The sequence below is a fragment of the Odontesthes bonariensis genome, chromosome 1 (genome assembly GCF_027942865.1).
Source record: "Odontesthes bonariensis isolate fOdoBon6 chromosome 1, fOdoBon6.hap1, whole genome shotgun sequence".
Classification (NCBI taxonomy): Eukaryota; Metazoa; Chordata; class Actinopteri; order Atheriniformes; family Atherinopsidae; genus Odontesthes; species Odontesthes bonariensis.
This window is the reverse complement of record NC_134506.1, coordinates 6,186,659-6,204,327: the sequence shown is the minus strand read 5'-3', so window position 1 is coordinate 6,204,327 and position 17,669 is coordinate 6,186,659. Positions and strand designations below refer to the sequence as shown.

At 40.0% G+C, this 17,669-nt stretch overlaps 1 protein-coding gene across 3 annotated transcripts in view; it reads right to left on the bottom strand.

Annotated features, from left to right (window-relative positions):
* Positions 1-17,669, bottom strand: part of efl1 (elongation factor like GTPase 1) — a 133,493-nt gene that overhangs the window by 16,230 nt on the left and 99,594 nt on the right. For all 3 annotated transcript variants that reach the window (XM_075467914.1, XM_075468084.1, XM_075467998.1), the window contains 3 exons: positions 12,587-12,734; positions 3,564-3,693; positions 2,698-2,824 (listed from right to left, as the gene is read on the bottom strand). In XM_075467914.1, coding sequence (XP_075324029.1) covers positions 2,698-2,824; positions 3,564-3,693; positions 12,587-12,734 — 405 coding nt within the window. The remainder of the gene's footprint in view (positions 1-2,697; positions 2,825-3,563; positions 3,694-12,586; positions 12,735-17,669) is intronic.

Sequence of the window (17,669 nt, the reverse complement as noted above, 5' to 3'; positions counted from 1 at the left end):
CTGTCCAGAAAAACAATATTACTGCCATGATTTTATTAAATACAACAATGACTGACAAAAATTATGTAATTATTTGGAGGATGTTCATTCAGTTTTAATCTTAATTAACAGCTGAATATTATGGCTTTGGAAACCTCATTTTTGCAGATAAGTTGGAGGAAAAATAATGATGAAATCCCACAATTGTAAGTAAAATTGATGGAATCATGGACAACAACAAAAATAAATTAATTCTACAAGACTTTGTTGCAAAGTTACAGCTTTTTTGTATAGTAGTTGACAGATAAGCTTTGCAGGATGAAGCTTTGTCATGAACCTTTTTTCTTTCCAATTTCCAACAATCAGACAGAGATCTGAACTGTTTGACAGTTAATTTAAATTAAATCAAGTAAAAGTTAAAAATACTTTTTCAAATCCAAATGGAAATTAAATTGTTGCAGTATTTTTTTTCCATTATTCATCATTAGCACTCATTCCAAATAGTTACTGCTGTGGCAGGAATGACCTCCCGTATTGCTTTTAGTTGCAGCAGAGCTGAAGATGCCTCTGACTGAACACACTCCATTGTTTCATCAGGGTCGTGCATTTTTCCTGTGAAAATACAGATCTTTTTAAGAAAAATGTCTTCATTGTTTTGGATGCTGTGCTGCTGGGATCATTTGCTGGTAACTGTGGCAATTGTTTCTGTTATGATGCATGACTACAGGAAAATTGTTTACATTTTGGAGCAGTTGATTGAGCTTTCCAAAGCCCAACTAATTCCTGAAATATATACACAACCCAGATGAGTTGAAGATGAGATGTCAAGGAGGCAGAGCAGGAACAAAATAGAGAGAAAGGAGGAGGAAGTTTATACCATTTCTCCCCATGGGAATTGTGATATGATTGGCAGATAAAATGGAGCGCTTGAAGTCATGACAAGAACGCAGTGTTAATATCAGAAAGGCAATATACTTGTTTTACTGAGACCTGATTGGAGGAACATCTCTAACACCTCTTTACTCATTTAAAGCAGTACAATGTAACTTCTCAAAAAGCCCATTATGGAGCTCCCCCTACAGGCTGGGAGGTAATGTACGGTTACACTGTCGTAAATACAACACCCTTTCGCTTTCACGTTTCACGTTTGTTGACGAACCGGCGAGGAGTCAGAAGGTGCAAGCTATGTCGACCGAGAAGGTAAGAGTGATCAAATGTACCTGGGAGCGTGAGAGGGGTCTATTTATTTTTGCGGTAGGTGTGCCAGAAAGCAAGTCGAAGTACTTCCGTTCAGCTCTCGGGCCGCTCCCGGGCCGGTCCAGCAAAGTTACATAGCTCAGTTATTCCAACTCAGACCCTCGAAGGGCATAGGAGACAGGCCAATCATAATATTAAAACTCATTCTAGCCGCACAATTTTTTTCAAGCTGTTATTTTAAGGTAGAAATGTTACATAGTATTGCTTTAAGACGATATGTGCACACATTGACGGCAGACATAAATAAAAAGTGGAATTTACACTAAATTCGGTACATTGATTCATCATGCTCAGACGCACAAAAAAGTCTCTTGCCGCCATGGTCCCACGTCCACAGGAAGGCGGCCATTTTGGATGTAATGTGCGTTTTGGTGCCATTTTTGACCGATTCCACGCTTATATCGCTTATAACTCTATTTGTTTTAGAAATGTATATTTTCATGTATGATTTCTTATTTTTCTATGACTGTTCATTGATTCTATAATTTCTTCCTGTGTTCTGCACAAATCTTTTGATTTGTTTTCCAAAGCCAGAATGTTCAGCTATTAAATACACTTGTTTAGTGTCATGTCTGTATTTTTCTTACATTTGTTCTGCCCTTACTTAACTATCAAACTTTCGGTACTCATCAGAGTTATGTTTTGTTTTATGCATTTGGCAGACACTTTTATCCAAAGCGACATACAAAGGTAGGTTACTGGAGGTAGTACCTTTCATGCATGGGATTTGAACCCAGGTCACCCACGTGGGAAAGGTGGCAATCTCACCACTACACTAACCAGCTCGCGTATCATTCCATGTATGAAATGATGAGCAGTACAAAAAGCTGTTTAATTCAAAATAATATATATATATTATATATATATAAATAAATAGAATCTTAAATAAATTAATTTGTACATGAAATGAAAAAATGTAATTTTTCAATCAACAATTTATGTATTAGTATTTCACAATGCAACATTTATTTAATTAGACTTTTATTTCTAAATGTATTTATTTCATGTCACTTTACTTATTTCACATTTCTTTTATTTTCCAATGTCATATTTATATATTCAGAAAAGATTTATTCTTTAATGGCACATTAATGTCATGCCTTTTTATTACATTTCTTTTATCTAAATAAGGGGGCATGAGCAGAAGCCTAATACAGTCCAACTGCATACCTTACCACTAAGGCCCCTCTTTACATGAGCATGAGTAGATGGCTTCTATGCTTGTAAAAAGTTTGGACATGGCTACTCATTCATGGACAAACTCTGCACAGTTATTTCCACAAGCTAGATTCATAGAGTTTTTTTCTCTATGATGATAAGGCTTTCAGCACATTTCTTTAGTTTTATTCAATTTCTAATCTTAGCAAAACTCCGGTTTCTCCCTTTGGCATGGTCAGAGACACTATATAGAACGTTGTTTACAGCATTCTATGATGTGTTTGTTGTGTATCTTGATCTTACCCTGTGGTAATGGTATTGCACGGATGCCGACAGTTGCCAGTCTGTTGGGAGTGGTGAGGGTAACCAGACCACTGGGGTCAACCTGTATGCTGTCAGATAAACGACCTTGAGAAGACTCCTCTTTCACCTAGCAAAACAGCATACAAATAATTGCAAAATTATCATTTGTACTAAGGGACAATTACTAGAGGCTTATCATTCGTAAAAGGCTTCACTTAAGATTGTATCTGAATACATGAAACTTGATGCACACTTCATTGCTATTTAGAACTCTTCAGTTCCTTTGAGTATTCGACACTGGTAGTGTAAAATATCCTTCTTAAGTTATATTTTATAACTGTAAAATATAACATTCCCTGTCCACCATTTGAGTTCACCAAATAAAAAGAAACTAAATGCAATAGCACACATCAATCAGGATATGACCACCTGCCTAATGTTGTGCCAGTCCTCATGACCAGTGAGGGCATTGACAAATAAAAAACTTAGGGTGGCCTAGCGTGTCTGGTGCAGGGACATAAGTAAGAGGCCCTTTGGGCCTTGTGGGATGGGGTCATTTTGAATCGGGCTTGCTTCTTACATATGCGATCAGATCCTATCAGATGAGTCTCTGGGGAGTTAGTTGGCCGGTGAATACCTCAGAGTCTTTGTGGTCTTCTTTGAGCCCTTCCTCACGAATTACACCGGGGCAAGGATGATGGTTTTCCCAGCACAAATTTTTATTGTAACCAGATGAACAGTATTACTCAGTGGTTATAATGTTATGGGGGATTACGCAATCTTTGAATACCAAAAGGGAGAAAACACATAAAGCTTTCATGGACTTTTCTACTAACTACTGCTTAATGACTTTGAGGGTAACTCACCTGATGAATGACAGCAACTTTCTGTTGCTTGCCTAGTTCCTCATTCACCATATCCACTTTTGGAGGACGAACCACAGTTTCTCTGAATGGAATGATGGGCTTTGACACACTCATCTCTATTTTCGCAAACCTTGAAAAACAAATTAAAGGTGACATATTATGTTCTTTTGCAAACATAAGAGGCAGGCTTTGGCCAAACTACATGTTGGTTTAAGCACAGTGGTGCCCCTCTAACCCTAACTGAAACGCCTCTCCAGAGACCAAGCTGTTTTGTGGGGTGGAGACTGAGAGGCATGAGACAGTCAAGACAAGTCATGTGTTAGAGAAGCTACAAATATAGTACCATAGATTTGATTAAAGTTGGCACAATGTTAAAATTGACGGTACTTATCAACACTATTGCCTACTAAGCTAATACCGTGTACAATTTAAGCAATGCGAGACAGACTGTGTATGTGTGTGGGGGCTTGTGTATGAGAGAAGACAGAAGGACCATGAGAAAAAATGGCAGCCGTGATCATGTGATGGTGTGGTCACCAAATGGCTAGTGTGATCATGTGAGGATAGTGTGGTTAGTTTGCATGCAAGATCCCAACTAACATCAACTAAACTCCTGTTAATATTACTGTTTAAACATTAACATAACACAACCTTAGAAAAGACTAGTCAATACGATGCGACTTTCAGAGTAAAGTTTAGTTTACTTCACAGATTAATTATTTTAGTTTGTGAGTGTCCTCAACATTAAATTGCAAAGGATTTTATTTTTTGCCCTACCACACAAACTTGATCCAATCAGCACTAAACTGCACATGTATAATCACTGAATAAACCTGAGCAGAAATACATGGCATATTACCAAATGTCACAGTACCAACTAGTCGTGACAGTGTAATTTTTTACTGGATATTAGCTTTGTGACATAATCTACTTTAAACTTGGTTAAGAAATGCTCTTTGTGAAAACTGATTTTTTTTTTGCTCCTGGCTCTGACAATATGATACATTTCCATGTGTTGCTATGACACAGGAAGTTGTAGTTCACTCAAACGCAATGTGATGTTCCCATGATTTCACTTTGGATTTCATAATCAGAGACTTTGCCTGATCAGATCTATATAATGTATTCATTTATAATTACGGCACAAACTTGTTGCCAAAGGAAGTGAAAACTTTAAAATTGGATGAAAAAAATATTTATTGTTCCTAGGAGCTTGAACCTAGCCACTCAAGTGGTCCATTGATACTTAATATCTTGATATTGCTTCATATTAAATATTGTGATGGCGAATATTGATCCTTCAACATAGTCATGGAGGCTCAAAAGCGTAGGAGAGGTTCTCTACTATTTGACACGAGTTGATTAATCAGACTTCCAAAAAAACATTTCCCATAGTGTCCCCTAGAAAAGTTATACAAAAGTATGAAAATGAGAACACAAATGTATCATGTCAAGATCTATGTAGCTGTTGACATATATACCCTAAATTGAAAAGGAAGTCAGGCATTTTAAATCAAAAGCATGTGTTTTGTTTTGTTTTTTGATGCTTTTCATTTTAAGGGACTCCTCTTAAAGGGATAGTTCGCCTTTTTTGACATGAAGCTGTATGACATCCCATATTAGCAATATCATTTATTAACATTGACTTACCCCCCGCTGCGTCCTGTGAGCCGAGTTCCAGCCGATATTTGGCGTTAGTTGGCTGGGGCTAAAAAAATAAAGCGTCTTGCTTCTCAAAACAATATGCGTTCAAAAGAGTAATACATTTGCATCACAAAATCGTTGTGCAGGAAAACGTCAGACCTCACATCGCTTGGCGCTATTTTTGCCTCCCTTGATATTAATGCGTACAGCCACCTAGCGATAGCTGCACCTGTTACGGTGTTTACTGCTCGGAAGCAGGGGAGTGCTCGATCTGCTCTTCGGTCTGCACAGTTTACATTGGACGCATTGATATCAAGGGAGGCAAAAATAGTGCCAAGCGATTTTGTGATGCAAATGTATTACTCTTTTGAACGCATATTGTTTTGAGAAGCAAGACGCTTTATTTTTTTAGCCCCAGCCAACTAGCTGGACTACCTTCGTCAACGTCAAAAATCGGCTGGAACTTGGCTCACAGGACGCAGTGGGGGGTAAGTCAATGTTCATAAATGATATTGCTAATATGGGACGTCATACAGCTTCATGTCAAAAGAGGCGAACTATCCCTTTAAAGATTAGATTAGATCAATATGAGATTTTTTCAGTCCCTTGGGAGCAGAGAGCCACGAGCACCTGCACGAGCGTATGCCAGTAACAAATGACAAAATATAGTATAGTTAGAACGTAACCAAAAGTGTGGGGCGATTTAAGGTATGTTTTCTGCTAATTTTGAATTCTCACAATGAATCATCTCAGTCTGTCCTCACAATGTAATAATGACGAGTGTGTGTGTGTTGTGCTATATGTATCTGGTAGGAGTCCCTTAACTCATTGGCTGCCAGCCATTTTCAGTTCAGAGACACCCATACTGCCAAGTGTTTTACAGTATTTTGACTGATTTTCCAAGACCCACAGAAAAGTGTGTCTTATGACTATGTACACACCAAAATTACCAAACGAAAGAGTAGACTCTCTTCTTTCATCAGGAAAAAAAGTTTGTTTCTACCATTTTCAGTCCTTTAGTAATAGACAGTAGAACATAGGTTGGTTTCACCAAAAACAGCTGTTTGACCCAAAAAACGGAGAAAACACGCTTTTTCTTGTTTTGTGCAAAGTAGCACTGCTGCCACCTTGCGGGTAATTTTGCCAGTATATTCTCTGTTTAGTGTTTACAAGCCTAAGATTTAGTGACAAACTCCGCTAGATTGTCCCCCAGCCCGCTCCGTTAAAAAACGCAATTGACGTCTATAGACGTCTTTGGCAGTCAGCGTTTTTTTTTTAAATTGACGTCTATAGACGTCAATGGCACCGAAAGAGTTAAAAAAAAAAAAAAAAAAAAAAAAAAAAAAAAAAACTTTATACTGTTGCATCAAATTCTGAAAAATATCTCACATGATTGAGATAGTGTCTAGCCTGCAATGAAAAAGTTTAATGAGCCTCAGTTGAACATTTGACGAAATACAAAATGTTTTGCGTTTAGGTGTATAATCCAAAACTATTTTCAAAATGAAGAAAATTGCATGGTTGGTCCAAACATTCGGAGAAAAATCTTGCATCATATATGGCTTCGATTTGCTACGTAAGACGTAATGCATCACTTCCTGTTACCTTGCTTGTGTACTGTGGAATTTCTTGCTCCTCTTGGACTACTAATAATCACTTTATTAGGGACCGAGCAGTGAAACTGCAAGGACCCTATTGTATCTGTACTGTTTCTTATTATTCCGTCTTTCCGTCTTCCGTCCGATTCTTTGCAAAAGGTACTCGAAAACTTGAAATTTTGCAAGCACCACCTGCCAGTCAATGACATGAAAGAATCTAAACTTTATATATTTGGGAGTCGCTCATTGACTCTGTTGCGCCCTCTACGATACTTAAAAATGGTCCCCTTATTGGGATTAGTTTTGCGTGGGATGACGAAATTCGGGACACTCATTCATCATGCCCAGACGCACAAAGAAGTCTCATGTCGCCATGGTCCCACAACCACAGGAAGGCGGTCATTTTGGATGGAAAGTGCGTTTTGGTGCCATTTTTGACCATTTTTGGCCTTGCATATGATCGAACTTGTCCTACAGATTTAATGCTACAGACTTCAAACTTGGCCAGGTTACTCTTAAGACATGGGGGGGAAAATTCATGGGGAAAATGTATTTGTTCGATGACTCGCCATCACTCGCCACAAAAAGTCGCTTATAACTCCAACATACATTATCCAATCCATCCCAAACTTCATACGGTGAAAGCCTGAACGCGTACATATAATATAGTGACATCCACCTTTAGCGCCACCTGCAGGGGGTTGGAAACGTCTTTTTTTTCCACACCTCACATTTGATCAAACTCCGCCTACAGATTTAATGTTAACAGCTTCAAACTTGTCCAGGTTACTCTTAAGACATGGGGGGAAAAATTCATGGGGAAAATTTATTTCAAAACTTAAAGGGCGACGCCTCAAAGTTCGATGACTCGCCATCACTCGCCACAAAAAGTTGCTTATAACTCCAACATACATTATCCAATCCATCCCAAACTTCATACGGTGAATGCCTGAACGCGTACATATAATATAGTGACATCCACCTTTAGCGCCACCTGCAGGGGCTTGGAAACGTCTTTTTTTCCCACACCTCGCATTTGATCAAACTCCTTCTACAGATTTAATGTTAACAGCTTCAAACTTGTTCAGGTTACTCTTAAGACATGGGGGAAAAGAAATCATGGAGAAACCTTTCCAAAATCTGAACGGTGTGGGCGTGGCCAGGCGGTGAAAATCGTGTGATGGCGTTTGTGAATTGAAAGCCTTATCATCATCGCAAAGTCATGAAACTTGGCACACACGTCCACCCTGTCGACCTCGTACGTATGTAAAGGGTATCGTGTGTGGGTGGAGCAAAATGGCTCAGTGGCGCCCCCTAAAATTTTCAAAAACCTGCATTGGGGTTATTATGTGCTCGTACGTACGCAGAGGGTATCGGGCGTGTGGGCAGAGCTGCGCGACTACTACGTCCAGCGCGTGCCCCAACGTGCGCACATCTTGGTCCCGCATACAGCTGCTTGGAGCTTTCTAGTTTCTACCTATAACTTACACAATTTTGCATAGTTAACTCTATAGCTTACCGTTCTGTTCTTACACACTCCTACAGATCTTTAATCTTTATTCTGACTTTTTAGCGGTGTGTCTGGCTCTCTAGCTTAGCATGGCTACCAGTTCTCTCCCTCCATCTCCTGCTTTCACCTGCTCCATGCGTCAGATGTTTAGTTACTCCTCTGCCTCCTTAGGCGATGTAACAAATGTAGTCTGTTTGTAGTTTTGGAGGCGAGGTTATCTGAATTGGAAGCTCGGCTCTGCACTGTTGAAAATCAACCAATAGCGAGCCAGGTCCCTTTAGCCAGTGCAGAGCCACCAAGAGTAGCTAGCTTCATTAGCCGCCCCCAAGCAGAACCCGAGCAGCTGGGATCACAGAGTGGCTGGGTGACTGTCAGGAAGAGGCATAGCCCTAAAGTCAAGCCCGTTGTTCACCATCGACCTGTCCACGCTTCAAATAGACTTTCCCCACTCAGCGACGCACCCGCTGAGGACAAAACCATGGTAATTGTCAGCTCTATAGTCAGAAACGTGGCATTAGAAACACTAGCGACCATAGTCAAATGCATTCCAGGGACCAGAGTGGGCGACATAGAATCCTTTTTAAAACTACTGGCTAAGGATAAACGTAAATATGGTAAAATAGTTATTCACGTCGGCGTTAATGACACCCGGTTACACCAATCGGAGGTCACTAAAATTAATGTTGCATCAGTGTGTAATTTTGCCAAAACAATGTCGGACTCCATAGTTTTCTCTGGACCCCTGCCAAATCTGACCAGTGATGACATGTTTAGCCACATGTCCTCCTTCAATCGCTGGTTGTCTAGATGGGCTACATAGATAATTGGCAATCTTTCTGGAGAAAACCTGGTCTGATGAGGAGAGACGGCATCCATCCCACTTTGGAAGGAACGGCTCATTTCTAGAAATATGGACTAATTTATTTGTTATCCTAAAACATGACAACCCAGGGTTCAGATCAGGATGCAGAGTTGTAGTCTTAAACACTTCTCTGCAGCTTCCCACCTGGTGCTACCCACCCAATAAATTAACACAAAAGGAGCAAATCCTCTTGTGCAAAAAAAAAGAAAGAAAACAAAAACTTTAACTGAATATCAAATCTCTCCTTTCGAAGTCTCTGTTAGTGAATGAGTTGATTTGTGATCATCATAATGATATATTTTGTCTTACAAAAACAGCAGGAAGATCCTGTTAGCATTGATGAATCAACTCCCTCTAACTGTTTAAATGTTCACGTTCCTCGAACCACAGGCAGAGGAGTGGCAGCCATCTTCAGATCAGGGTTACTAATCAGTCCCAGACCCAAGATTAGTTTGAGCTCTTTTGAATCTGTGATTTTCAGTTTTTCCCACCCAAAGTGGAAATCACAGAAACCTCTTGTGTATCGTCCACCTGGCACTTATTCTGAGTTTCTGTCTGAATTCTCAGAGTTTTTATCCCAGTACAGATACAGTCATTGTAGTGGGTGACTTTAATATTCATGTAGATGTTGAAAATGACAGCCTAAATATTAACTTTAATTCTATATTAGACTCTATTGGATTTTCTCAGAGTGTTCACAGACCTACTCACTGCCTTAATCACACCATTGATCTTGTGCTGACATGGCATTGAGTGAACAGTTAACAGTGTTCCCTCATAACCCTGTCTTATCTGACCATTTTTTGATAACCTTTGAGTTTACATTACCTATACAGTTTCTGAGAAGAAATGTACATATAGAAGGTGTCTATCGGAGGATGCTGTAACCAGATTTAAAGAATTAATTCCATCATCCTTTTCTTCACTGCCATGATATGACCGACGACTTTTACTCCAGCAACACTTGACTCTCTTGTTGACAACACTATAGTTTCAATGCGTACAGCACTGGACAATGTTGCCCCTCTGAAAAGGAAGGTAATCCGTCAGAAGAGGCTGGCTCCATGGTATAATTCACAGCTGCGTGCTTTAAAGCAGACTGCAAGAAAGCTGGAGAGACAATGGCGTTCTTCTGGAAAGATAGTTTAATAATGTATAAGAAAGCCCTTCGTAAGCAAGAACTGCTTATTATTCATCATTGATAGAAGAGAATAAGAACAATCCCAGGTTTCTTTTCAGCACTGTTGCCAGTCTGACAAAGAGTCCAAGCTCTGTTGAGCCAGGTATTCCTTTAACTCTCAGCAGTGATGATTTCATGAGCTTCTTTATCAATAAAATTGTTTCTATCAGAGAGAAGATTGATGGAGTCCTTCTCACTATTATCAGTGATGTATCATCAAGTACAGCAGCCTTAGAAGTATCTTTAGAACCTGATTTGTATTTAGACAGCTTCTGTCCAGTTGATCTCTCTGAACTAACAACAGCAATAGTCTATTCTAAACCATGAACTTGTATTTTAGACCCAATCCCAGCCAGACTGTTCAAGGAGGTTTTCCCCTTAACTCTTTCGGTGCCATTGACGTCTATAGACGTCAATTTAAAAAAAAAACGCTGACTGCCAAAGACGTCTATAGACGTCAATTGCGTTTTTTAACGGAGCGGGCTGGGGAACAATCTAGCGGAGTTTGTCACTAAATCTTAGGCTTGTAAACACTAAACAGAGAATATACTGGCAAAATTACCCGCAAGGTGGCAGCAGTGCCACTTTGCACAAAAAAAGAAAAAGTGTGTTTTCTCCGTTTTTTGGGTCAAACAGCTGTTTTTGATGAAACCAACCTATGTTCTACTGTCTATTACTAAAGGACTGAAAATGGTAGAAACAAACTTTTTTTTCCTGATGAAAGAAGAGAGTCTACTCTTTCGTTTGGTAATTTCGGTGTGTACATAGTCATAAGACACACTTTTCTGTGGGTCTTGGAAAATCAGTCAAAATACTGTAAAACACTTGGCAGTATGGGTGTCTCTGAACTGAAAATGGCTGGCAGCCAATGAGTTAATTGACACTTCCATATTGGATTTGATCAATCTGTCTTTGTTGATAGGATATGTACCTCAGCCTTTTAAGGTTGCTGTAATTAAACCTTTACTTAAAAAACCTACTCTTGATTCAGAAGTGTTGGCTCATTATAGACCTATATCCAATCTCCCTTTTATGTCTAAAGTTCTTGAAAAAATAGTTGCAGCTCAGCTTTGTGATCATTTACATAGAAATAATCTGTTTGAAGAGTTTCAGTCATGATTCAGAGTGCATTATAGCACAGAAACAGCACTGGTGAAAGTTACCAATGATCTCCTCTTAGCCTCTGATAGCGGACTTGTGTCTGTGCTTGTCCTGTTGGATCTCAGTGCTGCATTTGATACGCTATATCACAGTATCTTATTAAAGATAATTGAACATGTTATTGGGATTAAAGGAACTGCATTAGGCTGGTTTAAGTCATATTTATCTGATAGATTTCAGTTTGTTCTTGTAAATGAAGAATCTTCCTCACACACCAGAGTAAGTCATGGAGTTCCTCATACATTCACCATTCTTGACAGAATGGTGAGAAAGCTTCATCAAGAGAGGTCTCTGCAATTGTTTTTAACATTTACTAAATCTGAATCTCTGAAAACAAGAGAGTGAAAGCATTTTGAAAAACTTAGTATTTTAGTGTTTCAGATGTTCAGTGTGATATAGGGAATGTGTTCTGTAAATCTCAACAATAAACAGGTGATTTTTTATTTTTATTTTTTTAAGTTTACAGGGTGCAAAATATGTTTTTGTGCCCACTTTGCGATATAAACTACTCACATTTACAGCCCCCCCTAGTTTTTGATATATCTATTTGACTTACCAAATAGATATATTTTCTGCTTTAGGAGGCTTTAAGTTACTGTAGGTATCAAATTTCATGTTATTATCTATTACTGAAGTGGAGATAGTCACCACTTTCTAGTTTGATAGCAAGCAAGACAAACTTTGTACATGCATTATTTTTAAATAATACAGTGAATCAAAATTCTGCTCCAGTCACATTTTTCAGCTTTGTCATACTTTAAGTTGACCAAGTTTTGCACAAATCAAGCTTAAACCCTAGAAGGAGTTAACAAAAACAACAATAGGGTTCCAGCACTTGGACCCCTGATAAACAGTTATTACATACGATCCAAGTATCAGTATAACTCAACTGAAAAGGGAGGAAGAGACAAATGGAGATGTTAGTTAATTGAAAGAGTAACCAGAATGCTATAATTAAGAATCAACCATTGAAAAGTTTTTTTTAAAAGAAATTTAGAAGAAAAGACTGTACTTTTGAAATGTGTAGTTCATGATAAATGGAAAAACGAATTTGCCACGCACACTGACCTTTCTCGGAGGTCATCCAGACAGCGTTGCAGATGTACCTCACCAGCTGTGACCAAAACATGCTCTCCTGTTTCCTGTATCAGAACCTGAGCACATGGATCTGCCTGGTTCAACAGACGCATCCCATGCACCAGTTTTGGCATCTCACCTAAAATATACAAATGAGATGGGAATGAGTTACTGTACTGTCTTGTGCTGTAGTAAGTTTAGTGGTGAGTAACTCAATAACTTCACTGGTTCTAATTGGGAAATATTTAAAAATATTGTTTTTAATTTAACTCCGTGTTAGGCAGAGTGATGGTCAATTCGGACAAAAAACCACTCATCACGAACAGGTACATTGTCTGTACACACATGAACACATTAACTGGGGATCTCTACCTTGTATTGTAATTCAGGCATACATGTACAGCAGACAAAAATACACAAAAACTGAGCAAAGTGGAATATGGACCTGTTGGTATGATCCTTCATAGATACACTTTCACCCAGTCACACTAATGATCTTTTACGACCACAACAGCTGAGTCAATCAGAGAAAACTTGATATCTATAAGAAGTTATATTCAGTGCAAAGTACTACAAGTTGGACACATAGTATCAGAAATCTATCATCACAGGCAGACAATGTGGTATCTTTTTAACATTCAAATAGTTGGGAGAAAAAAAATATATTCAATGAAATTTTTTAAATGTACATGAACTCTATAGCACTGCATAGCGGTGGTGTGAATGTTTTAAAATGCTTTCTTATCTGGTACTCCAGAAAAGAAATCTACTCTGGTGCTCCCAATACTGCATGTTATTACAGCTGGATTCAAAATAAATCTGCTCTCATTCACATATGTTTCCGTTTTTTTTTTCAGTTTCACAGTTACACATGAATTAGCTGTCATGCTTGAGAGGCTGACTGAAGAAGACACAAGATAGGGTAATGTTACAGGACCTAACAAAGAAAATACTTCTATCTTTTTATGATATATGTGATGAACAAGCATGCTCACAAAATACAAAAAAAATAGAATAAATAGAATGTTCTAGTTTATCTGTAAAACCATTTGTTTTTTCTGATTTACATTTTTGAGGGATCTAAAAATGGCGTATGTGTGGAATCAATACTAGAGCAATGTAAGTATGTATGTATAGAAATGATCATGAACCTTTTTTATTACTGATCTGCAACTTTAATTACTGGTCAGGGTATGCCTCCAGCAATCTTGATATTAATATGAACCAGAGACAGAACTAATGCCATGCCAGCTCGGATGTTGCCCAGATATACAAGGTCTGCATCAGGTGTTCACGGACGAGGACATACTGATGGTAAGTGGGCTACTGGAACAAGATATTCATGGCATAGAGTGGACAATCTCAGAATGCTGGAATGCTACTATTCCTGAAATCCCAGTGAGAGAGGATATATGCAGAGGATGTGGGACCAATGGATACTTCAGAACCCAACATCTAACCTATCTAAGAAACAATTTATAACCCAGTGTTCTAATGTTATAAAATGGAATCTGCTATAACAGCTTGAAATTGACGAGATACAACAAAGATGCTATGGCAAGGGGGAGCCAGGACGACAGGTCAGAGGAGATAAATCCCCATCTTCCCCACCCGAGTATGGGTACCAAGCCCCATTAGGTGGGGGGGCAAGAAACCTTTGGACAGGACAAAGGTTTACAAAGCAATGCAAGGTAAGCACATATTTCATTATTTAAATAATAACTTGATTGGATAAAACATTTCCTCTCCTGTTGACGTTGAAAAATACAATGCCAACTGTCTACCATGGCTATTTTTAACATTTGTTGTGATAGTTTTGTATTAATCTAGTATTGGTAATGGATGCATAGGCAACATATTTTTGCTTATGGGGACTTGCAGATTGCCTTCATATTTCTAATCACTTCATCAGGATGTGTTCGTCAGAACATCTCAAGTATGCACCACAAAGACGTGGAGGATACGCAGCCGACTGAGAATGGTTTTCTTTTTACCTCACAATTCTATTTGTTTTTACTGGTTGTTTTTTTTGCCAGTGACAAATAAAAATGAAGATAGAAAAACGAGCGGGGAATTAATTGTGATTTATTTGTAAAGCTTGTTGTGTATAACTGTAACGTGTATAACTGTAGTTCCAGAAGGTGGAGGACCTGTTTCTTGTAGCTTTGTTTGGCTCAGAACCAGATTTGAACTGGAAATGCTTTACACCTTTGTATGCGTTTCCAATTGTCTGCTGCTGAGACAATCAAATAAAGCTGTAGGAAAATGTAATGGAACAGTATGCCACCCTCTGAAATGGCCCTACAGTTATGCACAGAGCCTAGAAGCAGTGGGGCTATAAAAATGATGTCTAAAATGAGTTTAAACGTTGCGTAGAAAAGACGTCCACGACAACCTAATTTGGACTAGAATTAGCCCGTATCCGGCAGGTCCTGGGAACGTCAATACTGGACGTACAGAAGACGTCGGAAAAAATACGTCATCTGGCATCACAGTCTGCACCTTCAGGGGACCAAAATTGGACATGCAAAAATGACAGAAATTATATGATAGAAATTATAGAAAAGACGTTTCGATGTGTCTTTGCGTAGTGGGATAAGTTCAGACACACAAATCTGTGCCTACAACTCCATGTTGCACACATGGATACTGGAATGCTTGGAACTCTACAAAATCAACAGTACACCAAGAGCCTTCATCAGGAACTCAATGTGGAAGACAACCCTGGAAGCCAATTCCAAGTCAACTGCACAAGTTAACATTAAGTGCGGTATCTACCAATTCTCTGTCCCCACTGCTTTTCTGCAAAGGTGTGAACCCCCTCAGCCACATCATCGCGAGTAGCCATGGATACTGGTTGTGAGGTGGAGTGACCATCAGCCATGTCCGCTACACAAACAACATCAAGATGTATGCCAGGACTGAGTGAGACATCGACTTAGCTATACATCTCAAAAGGATAAACAGTAAGGACATTGGAATGTCATTCGGACTAGATATATGCGGCCGAATAAAAAACTAGATTTTCTTAAGGGGGGGTATCTTTTAGCAGGACATATAATTACTAATTGGTAAAAGGATCAGACTGAGATCAGATAGTCAAACAATATGTCATTTGTGAAAATGACATATAAGAATAGAAAAATACATTATTTATCCCCCAATGGGGGAAATTCAAATTCATCAAGTAGCTCAACATTTTTTACATATTTACAATGATTGAATTAACAACAATAAAACAACAATAATAATACACCTACTACTTAAATAATAATAAATGACTAAATGGCAAAATAAACAAATAAATAAAAATCAATCAATCAATTTGAGAAGAACTCAGCAGTCACTGTTATAAAGCCTTATGGCTGTAGGAACAAAGGACCTTCTGAACCTCTCGGTCCTGCAGTGCAGAGAGAGAGCCTCTCACTGCAGCTGCTCCTTTGTCCTGTCAGGATGCTGTGGAGAGGATGTTTATTATTCTCCATCAAAGGAATCTAACTTCCTCCTCATCCGTTTCTCCACCACAGCACCGAGAGGGTCCAGCCTTCTGCCTACAACAGAACCAGCCTTTTCCACAAGTTTGTCCAGGCGCCTACAGTTTCTGTCTGTAGTGCAACTCCCCCAGCAGACAGCAGCATAGAACAGTGCACTCTCAATGATAGTGTGATAAAACATGCACATCATATCACTGCAGACATTGAAGGACCTGAGCGTCTCAGGAAAAAGAGACGGCTCTGGCCCCTCCTGTACACTGCGTCTATGTTGGCAGACCACTCCAGTTTATTATCCAGCACCACCCCCAGGTATTTGCAGGTCTGAACAGTCTCTATCTCCCCTCCATCAATGCAGAATGACTGGTATGGGGTTTTAGATCTCCTGAAGTCCACCACCAGCTCTTTGATTTTGGTGGTGTTCAGGAGCAAACAGTTCTTTTTGCTCCAGTCAGTAAAGGCCTCCACAAGGTACTCCCTCTCCTGTCCACCATGCACACATGCCACAACAGCCGTATCATCAGAATACTTCTGAATGTGGATGAGACTGAGTTGTACCTGAAGTCTGATGTGTACAGGGTGAAAAGAAAATGAGCTAAAACAGTACCCTGCGGAGCCCCAGTACTGCATTCCAGTGTTCCAGAAATACATTTTTCCATCCTGACATACTGTGGTCTGGCAGACAAATAGTCTATAATCCATGATGTCAGGGAGTGGGCCACACCCATACCGAGCAGCTTGTCTTTCAGTATGGGAAGCCGTATGGTGTTGAAGGCACTGGAGAAGTCAAAGAACATGATTCTCACATATGAACCAGGCACATCCAGATAAGCATATGCCCGATGCAACATGTACAGTCTTCCACTCCTATGTGTTTCTGGTAGGCAAACTGGAGGGGGTCAAGAGCCTCAGCAACCTGCAATCTCATGCGACGAACAAGGAGTCTCTCCAAGGTCTTCATGATATGAGATGTCAGAGCCACCGGTCTGTAGTCATTCAGCTCCACCGGTTGCCCTAATTTGGGCACTGGTATGAGACAAGAAGTTTTCCACAGTACCGGGACTTTTTCCATCTGAATGCTCATATTGAAGAGCCTCTGCAGAGGGACTGCTAGTTGACCAGCACAGTCCCTCAGAAGCCTTGGACAGACTCCATCTGGGCCTGAAGCCCTCCCTAACTTTAGCCTCCTGAGCTCAGCTCCAACCTCCTCTAAAGTTAGATACAGAGGTTGTAGCGGAGGGATGGCGACAGGAGTGACGTTGCTATCAACCATAGAGATGGGGGTGGGGGTGCAGCTGGACAGAGGAGGGCTAGTGGTGGGAGTTGCTGCAGAGGTGGAGGAGCAGCTGGACCGAGGAGGCCAGGCAGTGGGAGCAGCCACAGATGTGGAGGAGCAGCCACAGATGTGGAGATGCAGCTGTGCTCAGGATGCCTGGCAGTGGAAGGTGCCGCAGAGGTGGAGGTGTGGCTGGGTTCAGAAGGCCTGGCAGTGGAAGCTGCCGCAGAGGTGGATGTGCAGCTAGGCTCTGGATGCCTGGTGGTGGAAGCTGCCGCAGAGGTGGAGGTGCAGCTGGGCTGATGAG